Here is a 26,370-nt window from a genome sequence, read left to right as displayed (position 1 = left end):
TGAGAACAGATTATAGCCTGATAGCTGGAGTGTGCTCAGATTTGGGATTTTCTTCTGCTACGGAGAGAACAAAACATGAGAGGGATTTCCAGACCAGGAGTCCCACAGATCTCAAAGTTCTGCACTAAGAAGCAAAACTCAGGAGAGCAAGAGGAGCTCAAGCACATCCTTCTTTGGGTGTTTTTGGTGGGCGGGCTTAGACACGCTCATGATCATGAATCCCACTTCCACACGGCTACTTCCTCATGCATTGTGTAGATCCACAAACTCCTGGGTGGACCTGCTTCATGTCCTTTTTTCTGTATCTCTAAAATACTGTAAATAAATACTCTCAAATCTGCAGTTGGCAGGTTTTTATTCCTTTATATAAGTTACTAGCTACTGTATAATTTACAACAGAATGGGACCTGCTGACAGCTTTTCTCCATTTCATACAGAAAAGAGAACTATTCCTGCAAACACCTATCATTCTGTAAGTACCACATGTTCTTCCTAAAATTTTACTTTTTTTCACTTCCTGAAGTATGTTAATATAATCTCAGCTATAATACTAACAAAAAATGCAATCATCACTGGTTTTTAACACAAAATAAGGCATAAGAATTGTGAAATATAGATGAGAACATTTACTTTTTTTTAGTGGGATCTAGACTGGAGAAGTGACTCACTCACCAATTCTCCATGTATGGGCTGAATCTAAAATACACCTTTATCATAAGATCAGGTAAAAATAACAGGAGTCAAGCTAAACAAGGATATAAGTCATAAACCTCAAGATTAAATATGTAAGCAATACAAATGAAAGCTGAAAAGCAAACAACACATTTCAATGTCTTTACATTTGTATTTGAAATCTGAGTTTGAGTTTCAGTTCAGGCATGTAAGAAAAGAGTGTAAATACCTTTTAAATCACAAAAAGATGAAAATAAATCACAGGTCTATGTTTTAATAAGCAAGTTGGACAAATGAAGGATGACTTAAGAAATTTGATGCAATCAATACTTTGACAGCTTCAGATTTCACAGAATGATTAATAACAATCAGATCCTATATGGGATTAATACCAAAGAGAAGGCAAAAACAGCACAGAGTAGAATGGGGAAAGAATGGTCAGGAAATTTTTTACTTATGATAAGACACTTAAAGAATTCTTTAAAATTTTTCTGAGATATTAATTTATTCTCTTTGGGAATTTTCCAGAGTCCTGAATTTCTAAAATTATGGAAAAGAACAGGGGTAACCACACTTTCTTCCAAGAAAGAAAGCAAATCCTGAGGACTTATTTGGTACCTGGAGAGAATATTAAACAAAGATTATTACAAACATCTTTTGGAAATAATAAGTCTGATTATGTAAAGAATTGTTAATGTGACACGAAGAACATCTCATCAATTCCTCAAGCTAAAAGTAATTTCCTTTTCAGCAGAAATATGACTACAATAATGAGAAAGAAAACAGTAAATATATTATATATTGCTTTTTATTAGACCTCTGATATTTCCCAGAAGACAGTCTCACAAATACATGCCTGGTCTAGAAGAAAATTATTTCATCTAGGTGAAAGTGCTTGCACAACTGATTGAAAAAACAGCCACTCTCAGCCTAGCTGACAATATTGCTATTGAACTGGAAAGAGTGGTGCAGAGAAGAGCCTGAAAACCCAGGTACCTTGCAGGGTCTGTCTAGGATGTGGTGACTTTTTTATGTGCTGTCATAAGGACAAACCTCGTCCTGCAATGTACTGTAAAGAACATTTCTTGGAGGTCTGCCTCATGTTGTAACAAAGAGGTGTACAACCTGGAGTGTGCTCACAGGAAAGTAACACTGGGGATATGAGATTCAAAGTCTTTTAAGTGGATTGACAATCCAGGAAATATTTAATGAAGCATATTTGTTTCTTAGAAGAATAAAAAAATATATATATATAAAATTATAGACATTAGCATAATAAAGTTTGAAATAAAGTGGATAGTTATCAATTTATTTAATGTCCTTGGGCAGTAAAACAAATTGGATTCAATTTTAGCACTCAAGAGAAAAAGCATGAACTGACAGGGCAGTTAACTGGTAGAAGAAGATATGTCAGGAAGCTATTGCTTCCCCATAAGTAATGAGAATAAAACAAACATCAGGGAATAAATTTAAGAATAAAATAAATTTGAGAATAGACAAAACATCACAGAAGACCCAAGTGCATGGATGCACTGTTGGTAACAAAATATGACTTCTAGAGGCATGGGGTATCCTCAGTCAAGTTTCCTCAGTAGCAATATTGGCTCTGTGCTGAAGGAAGCCAGCAGTTATGTTTCAGTGAGTAAATAGTGAAGATGAAGGGTGGAGCAGCACTCTATAACACAACCTTGAACAAACCTATACAAGTGTAAAGACACATCCAGAGACATCCTGAGTCATTCTCAGCACCGTATTTCCATGGACTCCACTGTTCAATGCATACTCACTATCACAATCACTTGGAGTGCACATTTGTTAGCACAAATTCCCCAAAACACCGTATGTTTTTATTTTGAAGTGTGACATTTGTGATGAGCTAGTTAATATATTATTGCAAGTAACATATGTAAACAGTCAGTACAATACAAATACCACATGGATAATATTATAATAAAAGATACAGTTTCAAATGTCTGCAATGATCATAAATTAAACACTATTTTTCAAGAGCAGAGAGGCAAAATTCAGAGAGACATTTAAACTGTCTCCCAAATGGCTATTTCATGAACCTAAATTAAAAATTTAGGCACTCAAACCACTTCCTCAACTACTTTCCAACCCTTCAGTTTTCATCAAAAAATTTCCCATGCACCAAAGTGTCTGGTTATGGCAATCATATATTTCCATGCTGAAATCAATCTTGAACTTAAGTTTATTTGTATTATCTGCATATCTCTTCTATCCAGAGCGAATACTTGACAATGAAGGGCAAGAGTGATATACAGTTTTCCTCCGAGCTGTCTGAGGAGGAAGACAATATGTACGAGACTGTAAGTTCTTCAGTGCTGGAGGCCATGCATTCTTTGAGAATCCTGCCTGCCAAACCTCTACAAGAGTCTGAATATGCAGGTAACATTTTCTGTCTGTGGAAACTGAACAAAACCTAGAATTATAGAGGAACAGTACAGACGTGGAGTTTTCTGTCCAGATATATATATATATATTTCAATTAAATGGTTCAACTGGAAAATAACATGGGTAGGCAGAAACACGGCAAGAGCTTTTTCTGCTTCTTCATATTCAACAATTACCCTGATTTTCATTAGATTATGCTAAATTAATAATTACACACTGCTTTTTAATTTTAATATTACCTTCACAGGATAAATTCTGTTATCCCTTTCCCCATGGAATGTGCAAAAAACTGGCTGATCAAACCCACAGCCATTTCAGAAAATCTCGCTGCTATTTAAGCCTAGAAATCTTTAAGGTGAAAAATATATTAAAGAACACACTAAACTTTCCTCCAGATGATAATGTAGTATTTTTCTAAAGGAGTTCTCTGATGCTTTAAATAGCAGTAATAAGCAATTACTTTGAGTGTATTTCTCAAACATTCTTAACTTTGTAAGGTAGCTGCATTAATCATCTTTTGGTTTACTAAAGCTATTCTAAGTCACATTTAATGCCTAAACATACAGAGCCAATTAATATCCCATTTATGGAAGTGAAATGTCATCCTAGCTGTGCATTGCTCCAATCCAATATAAACACTCCAGAGGTTTTAAATAGTTAAAAAATGGGGGGAGTCATAGATGGCAAAGACTGGAAACCATAAACGAGATAGCTTGCTCCAGTTCACATCAAAGTCAGCAAAGACATTTTCTACTCATTTTTTGTGGGAGTTTGTTTGATGTCTAAACAAATAGATGGCTTTTAAAGTGAGTAAATTCATCAGTGTGTGAAAGGATCACAATCAGTCTGAACAAGCAGATATTCTACATTATGTTCCATGACTAATTTGTCCATCTTATTTGGAAACCTGAAGTGAATTCCAAGTAGAGTTTTTATCTTGGTTAGTAGTAAAAACTTTCATTTAGCAGTCAGCAGCTGTCAGCATTTAGCAGTCATTTTGCTGTTTATGTAAGATTGTCCTGAACTAGCCAAAAGACATAGTTTTAGTTTTGTGATTTAAGGTAAAACACTTTAAACAAAAAGCTGGGTTTTGCCTGTGTATTATGCCCAGTAACTACAAGGTGGCAAAATACAAGAGTGAAGAAAGGACTGAAAATATTTTTCAAAAGGGTAAAATTCAATGCTAACATTTTGGCCATCTTTTCTAGATAAATACCCGTGCCCTTGAGATGTAAAATTAATGACTGAGAAACACATGTTAGCCTACAACCTGAGCATTTTTTTTATGGTCAGGGATGCAGTTTTTTATTAAAAGCTAAAGTAAAAATTAAAATACTACCTAGAGAATAGAACCACTACAACTCTTGCAAAACCAGAACAACATGATGGCATTGACAAGAGCAAAGGTTCAAATGAAAAACAAATTCAGTAATCTAACCACAGTTAAGGTCAAATGTCTGCCTTAACTGTTTACCAGTTTATGAAGGCTTTTATTTGTAACCACGTTATAAATAAAACATGGGGACGTTAACCATCAAGCTCTTACCAGGGTCATGTTTATGTTCTCTATACAGCTGCTAAAATGGTTGTTAAGTTCTGAAAACAAACAAAAAGGACAAACAAACAAAAATAATTAAAATGCTATATAAATGATGAGACCTGACCTGAAAAACACATTTTTGAACATTAAAACCCCTCCTTCTTCAGACATATTACTGAATTACTCAGGCTTGATTTTTCTTCCTCTTTTGCAGACACACGTTGCTTAAGGCCTTCGGGTACCACTTCCCCAACGAGCGAGAACGCATTTCAGCCCCTCCAATACTCAGCCGTAAGTAAAGATACTAATCCTTATTCATAAACAGATTTCCCCTTTTCTGTAATATGCCCCAAAGTGCAGTCTATTTAAAGTCTTAGCCAAATCACATCCATCTGCACTGGGCAGCCCAAGTTCCTGTGAGCCGTTCCTGTTTCACTTTGCACAGATGCCCTCGCCTGTTGCTTTCACTCCTTGGCTGCTGGGCTTCTGCTAAGACTTAGAGGCATCCCAGCCAGGAGCAGCACCCTTTCTACTGGCCATAGCTTCAAGAATGGTGGCTAACATCACATCTTTCTTTTGGTTTATTAACAGATTCACACATTTGATCCGGAGGGGAGAACAGTGCCAAATGTAAGAGGTATAATAAAAAAAAAAAAAACTACCCATTTCTGCAAAGATAAATAGTAATTTCTACTTCCATATTTATCTTTTGTACATAGGCAGAAATTACACGTGATAGAATAGACACAGTTTTCAGAACAGGAGCTGCTTTCCAAAACAATCATCCGGCAAATTTTGCAATACTCTTTCAACTATCTAACACTGAAGTAATTATTTACAGAAGGAGATATATTTTATTTCAGAAGTTCCCTGCTCCTACAGGGGAGAGAAAAGCCTTCCATTTAAAAATCAGATTTTCTTTTTTCCTATATTTTAAGGACATAGGGGCAGGGAGAAGCGAATGTCTCCTGAACTTTTTCACCAAAAGCCTGCAAGATCCCCACTGTGCTTTACTTCTAATAACATAATTCTTTTTCACTCCCTATCTTTCTCAGGCTTTTCCCATGAATATATTGTAAAACATAATCTAATAACTATTTTTAACTAGTAATACCAACTTTAGCAATTCCCACTAGGGATTTACATCCTAGGGTGACCATTTACAAAGGCTTATGGACAATGTTCTGACCTACTCAGAATATAATAATGGTGTGGTACATCACCTAGCATACCTTTTCCTCTGCTGCTTTAAGCCTAAATTTGCTTCAAAATCCCTTAATTTTGAGTCAAAAATGTACCTTTAATTTTAATTCCATTTCTTGTGGTGAAATCAGAGACAGGCAATCTTATTCTTCAAGAACCTAATGGAATGTCCAAATATAAAATCCTCTGATTGACAGTTTCACTCAGTTGTAGGATTGTTTAAAAAGTAGGTTTCTATACACTTTATATTTCATTTACTTTAGATGAAGCAGTACCTCATGAAGTCAGGTACTGAAGGATTAATATCTGATAATCTTTGAAAAGAAATGGTATTTTTTATCTTACCATTTTCAAATCTTTGAAACCAAGATAATATGGTCAAAAAAACTGCAATTGCCAAGCCAAGAGAATGTGACCCTTTTGTGTTTGCCGTAACAGCTGATTTTTAGAAAGTATTATAATTTGATCAGCCAGAAAAATAACTCAAAGAATTCCATGTAAAACAGCATTTGCTTTTTTCCCCCTTATTTCACACTGTAATGCAAAATGTAGAGAGAAGTAATTCCTACAGATGATGAGAAAGTAAGCACTATATAGGTTGAAAATGAAAGGTTAGATTGATTCTTGTGAGCAAATCCCCATGTAGCCCAGAAAAAAGCTGAATTGAGATAAATTCGAGTAAGCCAGCTTCAAAATCAGCAGAAATCAGTAGGCAAGGGCAGTTTGCCAGTATATTTAAAGCTTTGAATTCCACCAGGATTTAGTAGGTTGGATTTACATGTCTCCATGTAATGTGCGCTGATGTTAAGATGAACCAAGGCCAGTACAGGAAGGTAAATTAAACTCTGGTGTTTGAGAATGCAGCTGATACTTATTTTTAGTATTTCTTGAGTGAATAGTGCTTGTAAGAGAGCACTATTATTTTTACATAATAGCTACACTGTTTTTAAATATTTCCTAACATTTTTTCACATGCCCAGTGCTATTAAGTGGCCTTGCCACAAGATGGCATAAATAGCATAGAAGATTTTGTCAGCAGTATTTTCTGGAAATGTTAAACATATAAGGTACCATTATTTTATTCAGAGCAATTTGTTATGGTTTATTTGAAGGAGAGCTTGAGATATGTTGCATGTCCTTTGCATTAGTTAGGATTTCAGCATGCAGAACTTAAGAAAATAATTTCAAAATAGCAAAAATAAAGTTAAGATTCTTTTTAGTAGTAAGATGTTAATTTAAATAATCAGTCATATTTTGTATGTTTGGAAAAAAAATATAATTTATTTCATTGGTTTTCAGTATTTTGATTAATTTCTATACAAAAATAAAACCAGACAAAAATGCATCCCTAACTCAATAATCATATATATATGTATATAAAGTCTCTGATAAATATTTAAATTTATAATACCTGAATAAATATCACCCTCAAATGTTTCATTTTGAAAGCAAGAGCAGAGTTCTATAGGTAGAGCCAGGAGAAGGCAAGGAATGGGGTTGGACTGCCCTTAATAATAACAACAATACCAGAATAAAGCTGTAACTTCATTTGTGAATTATATGGGTAGCACTCTACTAAGAATTATTTGTAATTATTCTTAGGAGGAAGAATGAAAGTACATGGATACCAGGTAAGCAGAATCTCTCATCAATTCAAATTTTTACTGGTTATTTTGCCATTTAATAGATTTTTAAAAGCAGGCTGCCATTTTGCTAGCAGTAGCTAAAGGAAAGGAGAACTCCTAGCTGCAGTCCTACATTACCTCACTCACTTGCATTCACATGAGGATGTCTTTTATTCCTCAGTGATTTTAAAATGCCATGTCACAGAAGGATGTTTTGTGCTGTAGAGCACATAAACCCTTTGACTCTTGACACAGGCATGTCTACTTAATCTGAATTCTTCACATTTCTCTCTAGTAAACTAAGGGGGAGAAAAAGCTTACAGAGATTTTTGTTTCCTCTCTTTTCCAGGAGCCTACACCTCCCCCACGGTAAGATCACATCAGAGATCACTTACCTGTGCTCCCCAGGGAACTCAGTGCTAATGAATGCTCACATCCATCTGTGCTGCTCATGCTAATGAGGTGACTGGAAGTGAGCCAGCATCCTTTTACTGCGGCCTCTCTTTGGACTTAGCAGGTTCTGATATGGAATTAGGGAGAACAAAACACGAGCTGTAAGCATTCATAGCAGGAGCTCAGGCCTGCATCTTCAAAACCAACTTGGCTGTGCCTGCAGACAAGTCAAAAGCCTAGAAATATTGAATCTGGTTCAACCCAGATAGAAATTGTCGGGGAAAAAACAAATATTCCACCAATTCTATTGGTGCCTTAGGGTCTGTTCACTGTGATAAATATTGACTTCAGTCTCACTTAAATCAATTTGCCAGTGCTTTTTGCTACATATCTAAATCATGTATGGAAATCAACTGGAATCTTTCCACTTACTCCCACAGAAGATAGACCAAGCTCTATTCCACAAATATATTTTTCTATATGCCCACAAATAAAAAAATAATCACTTCTTGATTTGGTCAAACTCAAATGATAATTGCTATAATTTAAAAAATCCTTTCAAAAGGTCATCTAGGAATGGCAAGTTTATTACTCCATGCCTACACTGATTGCTCTAAAAGATAAAAATAATTTTAAAATACGATTAACATTACATATTTAGATTTGACTCTAAAAAATATGAAATAGCATAAAAAGGCAGTAAAACTTCACAAATTCAAAACTGTAATAATGCAAGAATAACAACACTCTCAATCCATTTTTCTGCAAAATTTCAAAAATTTGTTTCTGTTTGTATTATAGTGGCCAGAATGGTTCTTAATTCTCTCACTTGACTCAAATTGGGTATGTACTGCGCAAACACACAAGGCTCCCACCACTGAAGGCAGTTCTGCCAGGCACCTTGGATGCACCACCAGTTTTGTCCAGCCAACCTCTTCATGCTACAGCTTCCAGCTGGAGCTGGGCTGTGACTGCCTGGTCTCAGAGCACAGACAGGGCGTGCCCACATCCCTCAGAAAACACCAGGCCCATGTTACCTGTGAGTTTTCTGGGATAAAGAACATTTTCCTCTGTGTCTGAAACTGGATTGTGTTCACTGGACCATATATGCAGCTATGCCCACCAGGAAATATCCACACTGCAGAGCTGTACTTGGCACACACTGGTGAGGCACACAAAAACCGTATTTAGTGGCACAAAATACAGTGCAGCACTGTCTTGCAAATGTAGAATATTATCCAACATTACCATTGCTGTTGAAGGGCCCTCAAGAGCTCCTGGATCTGAGCTTGGCTTAGCACAAATACATTGAAATACTAAGAAAATTCCAGTCTCTTACTTCTAGAACTTGCGCTTAAAACACAGTCCCTGCACCTCCTTTATTCCCTAATAGCTCTTCAAGGTCTCTTTTGACTTCTCTAGGCCTCTGAAGATGCTGCCAAAGCAGCATCAGCCCCTTCCTGCAGAGCCAAGAATAAGCAGCCAGGTCTTTCACAAGAGGAACACGCTCAGTCGAGATCCCACCTTTCCAATATCAGCAAATGTCACAAGGTACAGTGCATTCCTCATCTTCGTTCCCCGAGAATCAAAACACTCTGTCTGCTCAAACCACAAAATTTTACCTCTGTCACACCTCTGCTTTTGCTTAAGAAAGTTATTCTTTAGACAGCTGTGAATAATTGAGAGAAGTGGTATTTAGTGTAATGTGACACTGGCATTTTTTTTAAAAAAAGAACTGACAAAATAATGGCAAAGTAAAGGAGTAGAAAAGCAGACAGAACTTTCATGACTTTTATGAACATTTTGTTTAATTTTTTTTCCTTAATAATATTTGGAGGTCTTGCAACCACTTTTAAGTATAAAAAATGCTATTTGCTTATCACAGTTAGTGAATCAAGTGATGGGGAAACACACTGACTGCACCAGAGATACAGGAACTCACTCCACATCCCAAAGACATTACATTCAGCAAAAGAAATGACTCATCTGTAGGCAGAAATCTGGCTTCAGCCCAAGAGACCAATGAATCCAAGCTACAAATCACTTCTTGCCTTTTCCATTTTGCACTCCTCAGCCACACAACACCCGTGGTCATTCAGCATTCTGACATGGCAGTGAGGATGAGCCACCTGAAGCCCACGTGTGTCCAGCTGGATGACCCAGCACATGCTTATGCCAGGTGAGGAGTCTGGTCGCTTTTTCCACACAACACGTACCTGGCCAGATGAGCACGAACACACTCTGCTCACTGCCACACCAGCAGATGTGCATGTGTGCCTGCTGTGTGACCAAAATGCACATTCATAACGGGGGACAGTGCTGGACACGTGCTGGGAACAGGAATGACACAAATCCAGGGGCCATGGGATGTGATGCTCAAATGACTCTTGACAAAAACCTATAGCAGCCAGAAGCTGTGTCAATCTTGTCCATCCTTCTTTAAATTATTTCAATTTCAGCTCATCAGGATGGAATTCTGCTTCATTTTACAGAGGTCACTTCAAATCCTTTGAGGGAAAAATAAGCTTACAAATCAAGCAAATAATCTTTGGCTTAAAGTATGTATTTAATGAGTGAGCTCTAATTATGGGTTATTGGCGTGGTAGTTTTTTCCTTCATGGTGCTTAAATTTTTTCATGACCTAGGTTCCAATATATGTTGGATGCTAAGACATTTTTTTAATATGAAATAGCTTCATATTCAGATGCAAGACCTGACATAGAGCTACAAAGTTCCAATTCCCATGACCGATCCCCTACCTTGGTAAGGCAGCACAGAGTGAAAGCTTTGTGAGAAATGTTATAATCCATGTTGCCAGATGATATCAGTATGCAGAGCACTTGGATTTAAAAGGTCCTATTATAAAGCCAAATTCTGTAATATAAATACATGTCATGTCTATTGTACGAGGGGTTTTTATCACATAAGAAAAACAGAAGTGGAACAGAATAAGACAACACAGTATCTGGGGGAGGCACTTGACAAATTTCTCACAAGCACTTCATTCAAAATATTTCTCACCCGTCTTCAGTCCAGTTACAGTTTTGTAAGAAGAAAACATATAATCTGCAGAGGGAAGGAGTATGGCACCACAGCTTACAGTCCTCTGCTAGACTGTAAGCAAAGCTGTCCAACCATAAATGTGATTTAGGAGTGCAAGTCTTGTTTTCCAACAAAATTTGGAAGACTTACAAAATTTAACACATCATTGTTTATACAATCTAAAAAATAGCTTTATAAAAAAATAGGCAAGTGCAAGGTCCTGGAATGTATATTAGAAACTCTGATGTGATTGAAACTTTTATATGCCTGTGGTAAGCAAGGGCCATGTCCCTTGGAGGTGGAGGCCGGCCCTGCAAGCACATCTTTAATGTCATGGAACTTTACCACGCACCCAGTGTCCTGAATATGGGCTTTCACACACTAAGTAATGGCCCTGGAGACCAAGCTAACAAATTGAAGAAACTAACACAAAAACAGCTATCCAAACCAAAACAGTTCCTCTCCTTTCTCCTAGCCTTCTTGAATAATACAGATAATTTCCAAATTTCTTGCCTCAGACCTCCATGCTGATTGATGTTTTCAACAGAGACATGAGGAAGAGAGCCCTTGTCACTGTTGAAAAATAGCTCCCAGGGTTTCCTATACCAGATCTTCCTTTTGCCTTCTGACTGGTTTAGCAAAATATCTCACTGTCATATTTTTTCAGTCCAAGAGATAGGCTAAACAGATATTAAATCTCAGAGCCTTCCAAAAACTATTAGATACTTATTCACACCTTATGTTGCTAAATAGCTTGTAAAATCTGGTACCCTGTCTCCATTAGGAGATACACACTGCTAAAAAGTGTAAGCTTTCATCACAATCAAAACATCGAACAAAAGATGTCCGACTCAATACCTCCTCGTCCATTTTTTTGGAAGGAGAATATTTCCTTCCCAGGAAAGGATGATATTCCTATTGATCAGTCATATCAGGAGAAGGCAGAAAAATACCTTAACACCTACTTAGGCCATGAGGAACATTCTCCACTCATCCTTCCCTGTTTTGCACCTCCTTTCCTCTACACATTCCATTTCAGCTCTGTGAGTGTTTCATTTTTAAATTCTTCAGTCTTCAAGGAACTTACTTTCATTTATAGCTGATTCTAAAATGTGTAATGAGACCTTTTGGCATAACATGAAAAGTGCTGAAGTTGATACTCCTCTTCTTCCCCCTCCTCCCAGTATAAATCCTTAACACAGTTGTATTTTACCATAATTAATTCAGTAGATGCTATTTTTTTTAAGGAAGTCCAAGATACTTCTCCAGAAAATAATTCATGTAAAAAATAACCAGCCTCTGAACTCCTCTAGCAGTAGCAAAATCCTTTCCTTGTCAAGATGTAATCAGTGAAGATGTACTCAAAGTATTTTTTATTTTATCATAATTAAATGTTTTGCATATTATTCTTTCTTTTCCAGACATTTATCTGTTAAGGAATCAAATAAAGTAAGTATTCATCTTTGTATGTATTAGGACCATAAAAGCCAAACGCATTCCACAGCTACACAGTATGTAATAGTATTTTTGCCTATTAGGTTAAAAAAAACCTGTAAGTCATATTAGCTTTGTGCCATAAAAGTGTCCATCTTTAATGTGTGTTGCAATTTCAATACTGCTACTTCCTGAAGGGGTCAGTTTCTGAATTTATTTGCAGAAATAAAAACATAGGTACAGTGCAAAGCTACCTGTCCAAGTATCCACATAAAGCATCTCTCGTAACTGCCTGATGTGGATGCCTGTGAAGAGGGAGCAGCAGGAGACACTGTCCTTCAGACACAGATTCCACAGACATTTTACAAGCAGAAAACTGAAATTATAAGGTCAACAGAGGAGTGTAATAGCATTAATGTAATATAAATATTTCAAATATAAGATGACCCATTTCAATATGAAACAAAAATGGACAAATTTTAAATCCAGTTTTAACAGTGCCTGCTAGCCCCCAGCTCCCTTTTGCCTCTCCTTCCCCACTCACTTTCTACTCAGACCAATGAAGTAAAGCAGAGGAAATGGTTTTACCAATAAGGGAGTTTAGTTATGACAAGTGCTTTCCTATAAAACTTATTAAGAGATACAGTCCCTACAATCATGCAGCGATAAAGGATGTTTGTAAAATTTGGAAAGAGTAATAATTTATAGCATTTTGTGCTTCTTACTGAATGTTTTAGTTCCTGCACTAATGTGTTCCCACTGAATTGGTTTTATTTTTTTTTCTCATTAAAGGGAACAGAAGAAAGGAATCTATAGTAGTTAATCCCGACTGTTTCCTTCCACAGCAGGTTGAAGCACAAATCTACAGATTTGTCTAACCTTTAAATCCATTGAGTTTTCCTTCTCCACAGTTCTGACTGGGAGGCTGCCCTAAACCTCTCTCCTCTTGGTCAGAAGCTTTAGTTTGAAAGATGGTGACAAAAACATGGTTTGATAGCAATATTGTAATCAACACTTACTGCTTAAAAAATGATATATTGGCAAGAAAGATATTAAAAAAAAAAAAAAGCTTTTTCTTGTCCTGGATACTGACTCATTACAAACCAAATATGAAAACACTCCCAAGAAAAATAAATATTTTACAGCTGTAATTAATATTTCTGGCTGGAGACTGTACAGCTGCACAAATACCTCAGCTCTTAACAGACTCTTAGCTTGGCTACATAAGGAGAAATATTGTATGTCTCATGACATGGAAAAGATAAAATTTAATTTTGATCACTTCCCATTCCTATAGGTATAAAGGCCTAAACAATTTCAGTGTGACCTGGAGAAGACAGAGTTGCCTTGTCAGGGTTTCAAATACCAAAGAGCAGGTCAATAGGTTTGAGAGAAGGACTGCCCTTCACCAGAAGCCAGACAGACTGCAGGAAAGGGTACTGAGGAGCCTCTTGAAATTGGAAAGAACAAAGGCAAAATGCTACCTAAGAATGAACTAAACCTTCTGCTCAGCTCAGAAGGACCTGGGGACCAAAGGCTGAACATGAGCCACTGGTGTATCCTTGACAGCCATGAAGGCCAAGAGCATATCAAGCTGTGTCAACAGAAGCATTGCCAAGAGAACAAGGGAAGGGACTATTCCCTTTTACTCATCTCTCATTAGACAACACCTGGAGTACTGCTCAAGGCTGAAGCTGACAGAGCAGAGAAGGTCAGCACAGGGACAGCAGGACATGCAGTACCTGCCCTGTGAAATAAGTCTGGTGGGACTGGGCTCCCTTTGCCTGGAGAGGGGACAGCCCTGGGGAAACCCAACAGCCGCCAGTCGCTGTCTGAGAGATGTTTGTCAAAAAGGCAGAGAGCATGGTGCTTTACAGAGTGCAGAGAGGAAGTACAAGAGGCAGCAATCTTGAAATGATGAAGGTTTCAATCAGAAATAGGGAAGAAAAATTATTTATGAGGGTATTGAAAGAGGTTTCCCAGATAGGCTGTGAAATCTGCATGCTAGGAGGTTGGCAAGACCCAGCTAGTTAAAGCTCTGAGACCCCAGGTCTCATCTCCCAGCTCTCCATGCTTTAAGCAGTAGCACGGGTTAGGACCTACCCAGGTCTTGTCCAGCCTGAATAAGACTTGAAATTACTAAGTAATGGGTAAACATTATTGGGGAAGTAACTTATAAGGAAGGCTCAAAATGCAATATCTGTCAAAAAAACCCTATTTTTCTCTTTAATATTTATGTATTATAGTCTTATATGCATCAAACTAACAAACCAAACAATTGACATCCCATCATTTCAATCTGTGAATCAAAATAATAAAGAAATACAGTGAAAGTTTAGGAGCCAAACTCCAATCTTTAGAAACCTGCCATTCTAATTTTTAACATAATATGCTGGATTAAGACTCTCCACACAGTGATTTTGAATGAAATATCTGCCATGACAGTAAAATAATTGTACTGTCAGTTAAGGAGCCTGAAAAGAAGTGACTGATTTTAATCTTTGTGTCTCTCCAGTCAACCATAATCAATCTAAATTTAAAACAAGATCAAGGAAGGAAAACCATATTGTAAGTTAAATTGATACACAACAGTCATAAGGAAATGGTGATCTTTACAGTAAAACACATGTTCACTTACACCCCTAAGTTCAATTCTCATTGTTTCTAGCAGACTGAGATCAGTATTCATTATTTGTTTCTGACAAAGTGATCAGAAATTAATGATTAAATATCTATAAATTATTTTAAACTGGGGGATAGTTGGGTCTGATGGGGTAAATTCAAGTAATGAATCCAAAGAAAAATATTTACTAAGTTATCATTTTATACAGGCACCTGGAAGAGAGCAAGGTCAGTATTCAATAATATGATAATAACTTGTTGTCTTTCCTTTATATGCCAAAACTAAAATATTCTATCATTAAAATTCTAACTGAAAAAAGAGATGTCCCCGAGGTATATATCTGCTGAGAATGGAGAGAGTTAGAGAGGCCTCAACAGTTGCTGATGAGCAGCAGAAATAAGGAAACTTAACTTGGCCTTAGCTACAGCTATTTGGGGAGCCAGGGTAACACATTTGTCCTAAGCAAATGTCGGAAGGTTTTGGAGAAAATAGGAGTTTTAGGTGCCTAAGAAAACCAAAAGAAGGATATCCAAAAGAGATCTGCATAGAGGACATCACCCTTCTGTCAATCTTGCTGCTCTACCATTATTTGAGGGTGAGAATTTTGAAATAAAGTTTTAAAAAGCTTCAGGCTTTTAAAGCTAAAAAAAAAAATTAAAAATTGAAACCTCCAATGTTTTAAAAACATGTCAGTTCTTTAGATGTACATACAGCTTTGAAAAAATGGCTTAAACCACTCACTGAGTCTACGTGCACAAAGGTCCATGACAACGTTACTCTGAAATACTTTGAAGATGGATACAAGTTACACAGCTTTCATGCTGTTTACACTTTGTGTTAATAAGTTCATCATTTCCTCTGGCTTTTCCTTTTGTGGATTAAGGCACCATTTCCTGATTTTCAGCAAGAAATAGAATCGACTGCATTAATTAATTCAATGCCTATCCTGTCCTATAAAAAGGATTTATGAATTCTCCAGATACTTCTAGTGCAACATTCTACATTATTTACTATTATGTGAAGCCATATTTGGCATCAGCAAACCCAGCAACATTCCCCCATGTAACATTCAGTAGTAGTCCAAATGTTTCCCACTGAAATCATTAGCTGACTCATTCAGGACAGACTGATTACAGCCCTTTAAGGTTTCTATTGAACTGCCTCACCCTCACGTATGAATTTACTTAATTGACTTCACAGTAGTTCCTAGATGCTGTCAGACAAAAGAGGAAATACTAAGTTCTTATCCTTTTTACTAACAGTTATAAGTTTGAGGAAGAAACCTGAAGTACCTTTTCAAGCACAACAGCATCTTCCTGAAGCCAGGTAGGAAGAGAAGAATTTCAGGAATTTGTACTGGATGCTTCAAGGACTAAACATTCTGCCCTAGAAAATTGTACTTCACTATGCAATAACAGCAAAATGATACCACTTTCTGAAGCCATGCAGTCATATGTTTTGCCCTGATGTATGACAAGAACATCTTTGGCAATTGCTTTCAAGCTATTGCAATTGCACAGCCAATTTTTATCTTTAAAAGCATGCTGCTGTGTTACATTTCTGCTGCTATTTCTCTGATAGGGTGTTAAATATATTGTATAAAGAAGTTCTGCTATCTCCAGCCTCAGCATTTCCTCTCCCCCTCATTTTCTATTTTTATTTACAAAGGATACACACCTGGCTTTCCAAAGGCCCATTATTCTTCCACAGAGATCTTTCATAGTTAGACCTACTTTGCTTTTCTAACCTATACACATCTTTCCCTTCTAAATGTTTGTAATCTCTTTTCTACTGAAATATGCAACAAAACCCAAAAATATAAGAGACAGCATAGGAAGTATATGAATGATTTAACATCCTTCCTAGACAAATACAGAATCTCTCATGTAACGTTGTTTACAATAATGGCATTTCTCCGTGATAATATTATTGTGTGGAACAAATATGACCATATTTGTGACCCCTAGTATTCTCTTTCTTCTTATGCTTCTCTTATGTCAAGTTATTTGGTCAATAACTTGACATAAGTGTATGTCCCATGTCCCACTCCCAGTGTAACACAACAAAATACTAACTGGCCAGCCACTCAGGAGCAGTCTTGAAAATCAGAAAAGGCAGGGAAGAACTGCTCCCTGGGTCTTCCTACAGAGGCACTGGGAACATCAGCTGAAATTAGCAGTGAACAAAACCAAACTGCTTCACTACACATGGACGTAAAACATGGAACACTTACGGAAAGTAAAAAAACCCAAAACTCAATGCAACTTGAAAAAGTGGCTCATGAAAATAAGGGAAATTTGTCAAAGACACTAAATACGCAATTACCACCTAAAACCCAGGAAGGCCCAAAGCCGCCATCAGTAAGAGAAAGGGGTACTCTGGGGAAGCACAGCTATGCATTGCTCTCTAATTTGACTCTTACATTGCCACTAAAAGAAATATTTTTCTGACATTACTTCTATTCATTGTTTTTTCCTAGCCCTCAGTGTACATGGAGATCTAAAAACATTTGCAGATCAGGTAAGAACTAAAGATTGCTTTGAAAGCCAAACTAAACATGGAAAAATAAGAGTAAGAAACAGATTCAGGTTGTTATGCTTGTATGTCTGCACTGAGGATTTTCAATGTACTTCCTACTGTCCTTGACTACATAACATACTTTTACTCTCCTTTAACTGCCTCTGCAAATGCCTTTTTTTATTAAAAAAAAAAAAATAAAAAAAAAAACACCCTAAGCTGTGCCAAGAACCTATGAGCATAACAGGAACTTTTGGTAAAAGCAAATACCACCAGGAAGAACATATGGATTGCATTATTTGTTCAGAGTAAGTAGGATTCAAATTAACTTTTGTCACTGCCAGGCTAACCAAGACTACCTCCCCCAGCTTTGCTTCACAGGCCCCAGATCCCAGATTCTGGTGGGCTCCCTCCATTGAGCCGCTTCCTTCTTGTGCTGGGGTGCAATTCCACACACTTCCCTCTGGACACCTACTAAAAATCCTTCTTTACATAGTCCATAAAGCTCAGCTAGTATAGGAACTCACCCCATGGTTGGGGTGAGCCGGAAAGGTGGAAAAGTCTCTCCTCCAACCTGTGTCTCCAAAGAAAGACTCAGTAGTCTTCAGTCTTTGTGTGTTATCTAAAAGATTTTCTTCCTGAGCTGCTGCGGTCCATTCAGCAGTCAGGCAAAGGCACACTCCGACACCCAGGGGGCTGGTGCCTTCTTTTATATCATACATTACATGTTAAATGTTTATGGTTTTTCCCCAATGCCTATTACCTATATTAAATAGTGACTTTCTACTCTAAACTAATCTGTGAATGCCAACATCACCAAGAACATGGAGGTTAGGAAGGAGAAAGAAGGAGGACAGGGCCCACCCAAGTCCCTCCATCTTAGAATCTCTGACCCCCATGTACAAAATTCAGACCCCTCTGTACAAGGCCTAAAACCCCCCTGTACAGCACTCAAAAACTCTTCCTCTCACTGACTACTTCTACTACAATATCTAAACCTTTGTGATTTCTTGTTCTTCCTGCAAGGTTGGTAAATTGTTCCATGGATCAGGTTCAAAGCCACAGGGGTCTGTGGCTGCATTCCAGGGTCTCAAATGCTTCTGACCTGGGCCCGGAACATCCAAGAGTGTCCAAGGGACATTCTGGGTTCCGACAATCTAGGTCTCTATTTGCTGCTGCCACTTCAGACACTTCCTACCATCCTTACCAGGGCTTTTGCTCCTTTAGGCTCTCTGGGACAGCAGAATATCCTTTTTTCTCTGTCAATTCCTTGCCCTCCTGAAGTAACAGGGAGAGAACACATAAGTAGCTTTTCCCCTGCTACCCTCTAATTGCCTTTAAAGTCTATATTTGGCTTAAAGATATTGTAAGAACAAATATTAATTTTATTAAATCTTATTTCTTGACAAGCTGTTGTTAGCTCCATCTCAGCCAGACTTGGTACATAAACATTGCAAGAGAATTTTAATTTTACCCTTCTTGTCCCACACCTTAAGACACACCAGAAAAAACAAAAATCCGCAAAAAATACACAGCACAGGTCCACAAAGCAACTATGGTCCTAGCAGTGGGGTCTCTTTAAAAAAAAATTCTGAGGATGCCAGCCACTAAAAATGCAATGCAAACAAAAATGCTAAAATCATGATCCAATAAGCTGAACAGTAAGAATATTTCACATTTTGACAAGTCAAAGTGATTGCAGAAACAAAAGGTTGATGTCTGGTGCCAAGCCCTTTGAACAGTGATTTCAATACTGAACAGACTGATTGCCTGCCGAAGATCATGGCTCTTTGTCTACTGCTATCAGTGGATCTTGTTTTAAAAACAAAAGTAATGCAGTTATAAATCAGAACATGGTACAAATATGAATGGAACAGTAAAAGGCAGTGAAAAACACTTCCCCTCTGTAAAAGAAAGTCTTCCTAGTAAAATTTAATATTGTCATATGCTACACACTGGCATAACAGTAATAAACTGATAAAGCATGAACAGATAAAGCACAATGAAATACCACCTGACAAACAGCAGAGTCTCTGGTAACAGTAACCAGAAGGAAAAGATGAGAGCCATTGATAAACACATTTTTCTCATTTACTTTTAAAATGGACACTGGATCATTTATCCCACCAGCATTGCATGAAAAACACTAAACTGTTTTCTGTTATACAGCAGAATATGGTGGGTTTTATCTTCAATTAGCAATTTTTCCCCATGTCACATATCTGAAAATTTACATTGGAAGGAAGCCCTTGCTTTTCTCAGGCTGTTTCTGCATCCTCAGAGTCAGCCCAACCCTCCTGTATTACATGACTTCATGTGTTCCTGACCCAACCCCTGCACTTCCTTAGCTCCACAGAGACCCGGGCAGCTCAGCCTAGCTAGTAGAGACAGCAAAAAACATTTGCTTTGGGAAAGAGATTTCAGCTCCTCCAGGCCCCTGCACAGCAGCACTGCATGGAGCAGGCACACACAGCCAAAGACCAACACCTTAACGCGAGAGCAACCTTACCCCTTGGTCCTGAATTTGTCAACTGAAACAAGTCACAGAGAAAACTGGAATTCATCAGCATGGCAGAACTTCTGAATCATTTGAGGTTTCAACAGCTTGGTAGAAACAATGCTAGCTGGCAATGGAATAATGAGGGGCTTTAATATGATCCAATATAACAGTAACTGGGATCCAACACAAATAAAAGGGACTCAAAACGTGAAAGTAGAACAGAATGAACCATTATCCTTGTCCCATATTTAGTATTTTATTTAGCATTTGCTGTTTTATCAACAGTTTATTGTTTTGCTATGTGCACAATAGCCTGCCAGACTGAAGTCAATTAAAATGCAACAGGAATCTTATGTGTTAAATCTCTGGGGGCATTAATCTGAAATCATTGATGCTGCATTAGCACACCACCACTCTTCACAGACAGCTCTAAATTTTAAAGGTTAATATCACAATACTCTAAATTAAAAGTACTATTTTCAAAATTACTACATAAAACATAGTATAAAATTAAATTATAGCTTTTAAGAATGCAACCTTTTTCCTTCTGAATTTACTTTTACAGGTTCCACATTAAGTGAAGATAATTTGACAGTGAAGAAGCCACCACCTCCTACATCATATGCAACATGCAAAAATAAATCAAAACATTTGCTTGTAGAACAGGAAATGCAATCTCTTACCAAACCCACTGAAAAGGTAAAGACTAGCTTTGCTACAAAAAATTACAAGTTTTTAGGAAACAGGATTAACAGTATATGGCACCACCCCTGACCGCCCATGAAAGCTGTGGGTGTTCAGCACCACTGAGAAAGTCCAATGTGAACTCTTGAAACCATGGATAAGAATTTAAATGTCTAATTTGATTAACAACTCCTAACTGGATTTCTCCATATAGATGCATTACCATTATATACTGTGCTGCATGTGCTTTAAATGCAGATTAGATACAACCTGGTTCTTCTTCTGCCAGTTTTTGTTAATTTCTGTACACTGATTATGCTATCTTAAAATTAAGGATTTAAACAAATGTGAGTGGTACGTTGGAGAATATGATCGCCATAAAGCAGAGAAGATACTGATACAGAAAAACACTGTAAGTACCATTTATCTCAAAACATGGGAGGTAAACTCTTGGGGGAAAACTTCTGTAAGCTGTCCACAATGGCTTACAAGTTTCGTTGTGAACTAACCATACAATCCATAATTTACATCTGTATCATTCAGGATGAGACATTCTTGGTTAGAGACTGTTCAAAGAAATCAAAGGCTGAACCATACGTTTTGGTTGTTTATTATGGAAGAAGAGTATACAACATTAAAGTACGATTCCTGGAAGAAAGCCAACAATATGCCTTGGGAACAGGGCTCAGAGGAGAGTGTGTAAGTAAAATGCCATCTGCTGTTACAGCCTATAGCTTTTATGTTAGACTTCACAAGTTCTTAATACTAAATATTCGTTACAAACTCTCCCACATAACAAACTTGCTGTTTCATAAAAGTTTCTTTTACAATACCATCATTTTAAATCTCTCAAATTTCAAGCAGCTTCAACATAACTTAATACCAAATTTTGCATACCATGCTCAAAATCAGATTTTAATCAATTAAAAAATCTCCTAAGTACTTACAATACTTTTATCTACTGAAACTAACACCTGCAAAGTAAAAAGGAAAGAGAAGTTCTACCTTTTCTGGTATATGTATTATTTTAACATATTTTTAAACTTGTGGTGATTTCAGCAGGCATTTTCAAATATATACAGCTCCGCATATCTGACAGCAGGACCTGGTGCTATGAAGCAATAGGAAAACAGTTGTCATGGATATTCAGAAGCAATTAAATCATGTGGGTCCCTAGCAATCAGTCTTTCAGATATGGTAAATTTCAATTAGAAAATCCCTTTAGACGAGCCATGATTCTTTACATAATTAAATTCAATTATAGTCATGATAAGAGTCTAATTCTTATTCTACATATATGGTTAAATAAACACTGTATCTGCAAGTTTTCTTGTGTTTAACACAAGAAAAAAAAAACATTAACATGAAAGTCAACTCTATAAAAATGTGATACTTGCAAAACAAAACAAAGAAAAAACCAAAACTAAAACAAAACAACCAACAAAAAAAAAAATTAGAAAAGACAAACACAAGGTATAACTTAAAGAATGCTCAGCTGCAGAGCAAAAAAGCAAAGCAACAACCTCCTATGGGTTATTAGCTATGGAAATCACTGACACAAATCCAACTCAGGTGAAGCAGCATAAACTCTGTAGATGAATCTTCAATTATATCCTTTTCATGCATGTCAATAGTTTTCAGAACTCACCTTTTGTAGATAGACTTTAAAAAGCCTGAAATCACAAATGACCCGAGCTGATTTAAGGCATTTCATAGGTCCAAAATTTATATTAGAGTTTTTATTAGAAAACATGGGATAGGATTCATGAGCTTTCAAAAGAGGAACAAGGTTTACTGGGAAGTTGTTCTTCAGGGACATTTGTTTAATGATAAAGGGGGAAAACATCCTTCATTATGCAAGCACAGTGAAACAGTTTGGAAGCTGAATGGTTGCACAAATCAAGAACTGTACTGCATCATCCTGGTGCTGCTGTAGTGACCATCAGTATTCTATAAAGCACTGGCTGCATTTCTGAACTGAAACTCCCAGATGATTTCCTGGAATTTTAGTGTGATTTAGGAGAAAGCAGGTTTAGTTTTCCATGGTTCTGACATTGTTTAGTCTTCCTGTAATGGCTCTAATACAAACAGGCTCAGAACAGAAACAATGACAGAAATAAGGCACGCTACAGCATAATGTTGTATAGGTTTATTCTCACTAGAGAATAAAGACATAGAACTAAATTTTCATTAGGTTAACAGCTTTAACAATTAAGGTAACTGGAAAATTACTTGAAAAGTACATCAACAATTTTTACTGAACTAAAAGGAAGGAGAACACAATCCCTCCCATCTCAGGAAATACTAAAATACTGTTCTTTGTTCCAACTTCTGCACAGACAGTACATATCTTAAACAGTGGGTCTGGACTGATTAGTCAAATTGCAAAGTACAACTCCAAAATAAGGATTCCAAGCATCTAGTTAACAACACACAGTGCATCCAAGACTTGGCTCTACCAGGCCAAATGTGTAATCATGACTGCCTACCTTATGCCTTCTTCTTTGAGGATTCTTTCTCTTTAATTCAAATCTTCTCTGGGATCAAGCACAACAGAAAAAAATCAGAATTCCTTTGCTGGTCAATTAAGTATTGTGCCAGGGAATCACAAACATGGCAATGTTCCACTCCTATGTATTACTCGCAGCAGCAGACACGAAAATAGAACCAGGCACAAAGCACATAAGCAGTAATGAACAATCAGTGGCGCAGAAGAGCACCAACATTGCTCAGAAGAGCTTCTTCCATCTCAGGCAGTCTCACAGGGTTCACCAAAAGGGCTCTTTCTTGAAAACTCTCACCTCAATTTTTGCAGCTCATCTAAGGTTTGTTTTTCCAAAGAAAGTGAAAACACTTTGTAAGGCTGTGAATTACAGAAAACTGCTGCCTGTAATTTTTTAGTACTCATCAAAAAGCTTTTCAGAGCACTCTGCCTTGCCCCTCTGCAGGGATACCCTTTGTTACACCACATTTTGCAGTGCAGCCAGACCTAGCTGCTCTATCTAGATTAGCTGAATATTCCCTCTTCACCAGCCAATGAGAAAGAAACTAAACACCAACAAACACGTACAGACCTATTACATTTTTCCACAGTTGGTGATTTTATTCAGAGGTTTGGTCTCAACAGATTTTCTGCAGTGTGTTTTCACTTTTGAATTACTCTGTTTTCATCCATTAAAAACACATTTTTCCTCACACATAAATAATAATAATTATTCAAAGTTTTCCCTATCTTATTGCAACTTTCAATTTTTACTATACAGCCTACAAGTTGTTAACATATTGTATGACCAATAAGATTTTAAATTAACAGTTATTTTTTAAAATGTATTTTATTTAACTCTATGAGTGCTTTTATCATTAGGTCCCATAATGAGGGAAAAAAGGGGTTGATCATCAGATTTTTATGGTAAAAGTAACTGAAGTTCCATGCAGCTAAATTAGTATCAAGCTCTAATATAATAAATAGAAGGGTAAAAAAATCAACTTACTCTCTTAGTGGAGCTACATCTTTTGCTAGCTATTTAGCCACAGATGTTCACACCTACGTACATATTTAATATACTATATTGAGCTTTCTAAAGCCAAATTACATAAAGCTATAAAGATCAGATCCCCAAAATGATGCACACATGGAATTTAGGAATTTACATTCAAAACTGAGCACCCTTTACTTAGTTGTTGCCTTCCTCTACTCCAGACAATTTCACTATTAAAGATCCAGAGATCCCTGTAACACTGGCTTTTTTCATCTGCACAGTTCTTTTTAAAAAGATGAAATACAAACCTTGCTTACATTTAAAGCTGATCATGACACAAAATTTACATATTTTCCTTATCTCCTTTTCAAAACTAGATCTGCCACACACAAAAAAATACATGGTTTTAGCATGTCTGTAGCATCAGTCTCAATTCCCAGTGCAGTTAAAAATGCATCAAAGTGAAAGGCAGATGTAGGCTTCTCTTTAGCTTGGTGCCTGCTTTACAAAGAAGTTTAGAGCAGAGCCTGATGTGTATCTCTGGATCGCCCTGTTCCAGCCACAGACACTTTCTCCATCCTCACCACTGCATTTGCAGATACCTTTCCTCTTCAAACTGTAAGTCATAGCAGTCACACCACTTCACTCAATTCATTTCCATGTGAGCCAAAAGGATTAGCTGCACCCACCTCCAGCAGCCACCAAACTGGCCTGGCCCATCCAAGCAGATTAGGGAGCACTTCCACGCTGCCTCCCACTGACAGTGTTATGTCAACAGTTACTGCCAGGAAGAGAGGCACAACAAACAGCCAGCACCTTCAGCTGAGACAGGTTTACAAGATAAGCATCTTGTCCACAGCTCAGAGATGAAAGGCCTCATTCAGGATGTGCAACATATCTCAGAGTTTCACCACCTTCCCAACACAATTCAGAGTACACCTTTCAGGAGCAACCCTTGAGACCCTATTCCCGTCTCCCCAGAACAGGCTGGAGACCCGCAGATAGGAAATTCCTACGACAGCAGAGATAGGCTGAGTCTTTTCACACAGTGAAAGGAAACAAATCAAATACTGAATTTTCTTCATCTTTATGTCTTTAGGTGTCTTTACAACTAACAAAATGTGGAGTTCCATTAAAAGAGCTGGGGACATAAAATTCTGAGACATTTTTTACCCATTATTAAACAGCTAGAAAAATTAACAATGTGGCATTAACCTACTGAAGCCTAATTAAATTTCCAAAGCAGATGAACAATCATAGTAGACTTTTTGACTTCCCAACCAGAAGAAAACATTCAAAAACAGGAAAGGAACTGGTGCTGGAAGAGTTATTTAGAATAAAAAACATAAGGATTACTTTCATAAGGCATGAAATACAGACCACAGTTTTGCCTCAGTTTTCAGTAGCAACAGTGACTTTGAACATAAGCAAAGACAAAACAACAAAGTAAAACAAATGCATATAAGTAAAAGTTATCATAAGAAAACTTGAATTTCCATACTGGCTTTGAGATCAAAACATTTTCATCTTAATACAGCAACAGTTTCACCAAATCACATCCTTGATCAGATTCTGTTATAAACTTGGTGTGAATCAGGTCGGGGTGAGAGACAACACCACGAGACACCACCAAGTGTAGAATGAAGAACCAGGCTTACAGGAAATGTTATATAAGTAGGTGATAAGTATTAATGTCAAAGTAATCTTTCATTACTGTGTGCAGTTCTGGTGGTTTAACACCAATGAGTACAAAGACTAGGTCAAGAGGAAAACACTGATATGATGAGAGCTTTGTGGTGTGATGAGAGCTTAGAAGGTACACACACAGAAGAGAACTACTTAAACTGAAGGACTGCTAATCATTGGAATGGGATTCTTCCACTACCGTAGATGAGAATAAACACCTTGTGTAGCTTTCCCTTGCTGTTTGATCAGGTCAGCAACCTTGAACCAGACCTTTATCACTTTAGGAGTTACCTGGAGAATGTTAGATTTTTGGGCGTAAGAGAACAAGATGCTTCTTGTTCCATACTTCAAGTGGATTCCATAGCAACTGTCTCAATAATCTGAATGGGAAAACAAAGCGTACATTTAATAAGGCACACTGAAACTTGCAGTGTAAAATATCATGTACTGCCAATTAAGTGTAACTTGTGGCAGGAAAAAAACTAGTAACAATTTATAGTTGCTTTATCATTTCAATATCTATCACCACATCTGGCATCACAACCTTTTATAGGTGA

The 26,370-nt window shown here is 37.2% G+C and overlaps 1 protein-coding gene across 1 annotated transcript in view; it reads left to right on the top strand.

Moving 5' to 3' along the window:
* The first annotated feature begins 227 nt into the window (after positions 1 to 227).
* Positions 228 to 26,370, top strand: part of CLNK (cytokine dependent hematopoietic cell linker) — a 28,427-nt gene continuing 2,284 nt past the window's right edge. Inside the window, exons 1-14 of the mRNA XM_068188690.1 lie at positions 228 to 472; positions 2,919 to 3,081; positions 4,842 to 4,918; positions 5,219 to 5,264; positions 7,433 to 7,461; positions 7,805 to 7,824; positions 9,271 to 9,399; positions 12,312 to 12,339; positions 15,156 to 15,174; positions 16,210 to 16,273; positions 17,427 to 17,467; positions 20,530 to 20,663; positions 20,983 to 21,060; positions 21,192 to 21,347. Of these exons, the coding sequence (XP_068044791.1) occupies positions 401 to 472; positions 2,919 to 3,081; positions 4,842 to 4,918; positions 5,219 to 5,264; positions 7,433 to 7,461; positions 7,805 to 7,824; positions 9,271 to 9,399; positions 12,312 to 12,339; positions 15,156 to 15,174; positions 16,210 to 16,273; positions 17,427 to 17,467; positions 20,530 to 20,663; positions 20,983 to 21,060; positions 21,192 to 21,347 (1,056 nt within the window). The 5' untranslated portion in view covers positions 228 to 400. The remainder of the gene's footprint in view (positions 473 to 2,918; positions 3,082 to 4,841; positions 4,919 to 5,218; positions 5,265 to 7,432; positions 7,462 to 7,804; positions 7,825 to 9,270; positions 9,400 to 12,311; positions 12,340 to 15,155; positions 15,175 to 16,209; positions 16,274 to 17,426; positions 17,468 to 20,529; positions 20,664 to 20,982; positions 21,061 to 21,191; positions 21,348 to 26,370) is intronic.

The sequence above is a fragment of the Anomalospiza imberbis genome, chromosome 4 (assembly GCF_031753505.1).
Source record: "Anomalospiza imberbis isolate Cuckoo-Finch-1a 21T00152 chromosome 4, ASM3175350v1, whole genome shotgun sequence".
Taxonomy (NCBI): Eukaryota; Metazoa; Chordata; class Aves; order Passeriformes; family Viduidae; genus Anomalospiza; species Anomalospiza imberbis.
This window is presented reverse-complemented; position numbering and strand designations above follow the sequence as displayed.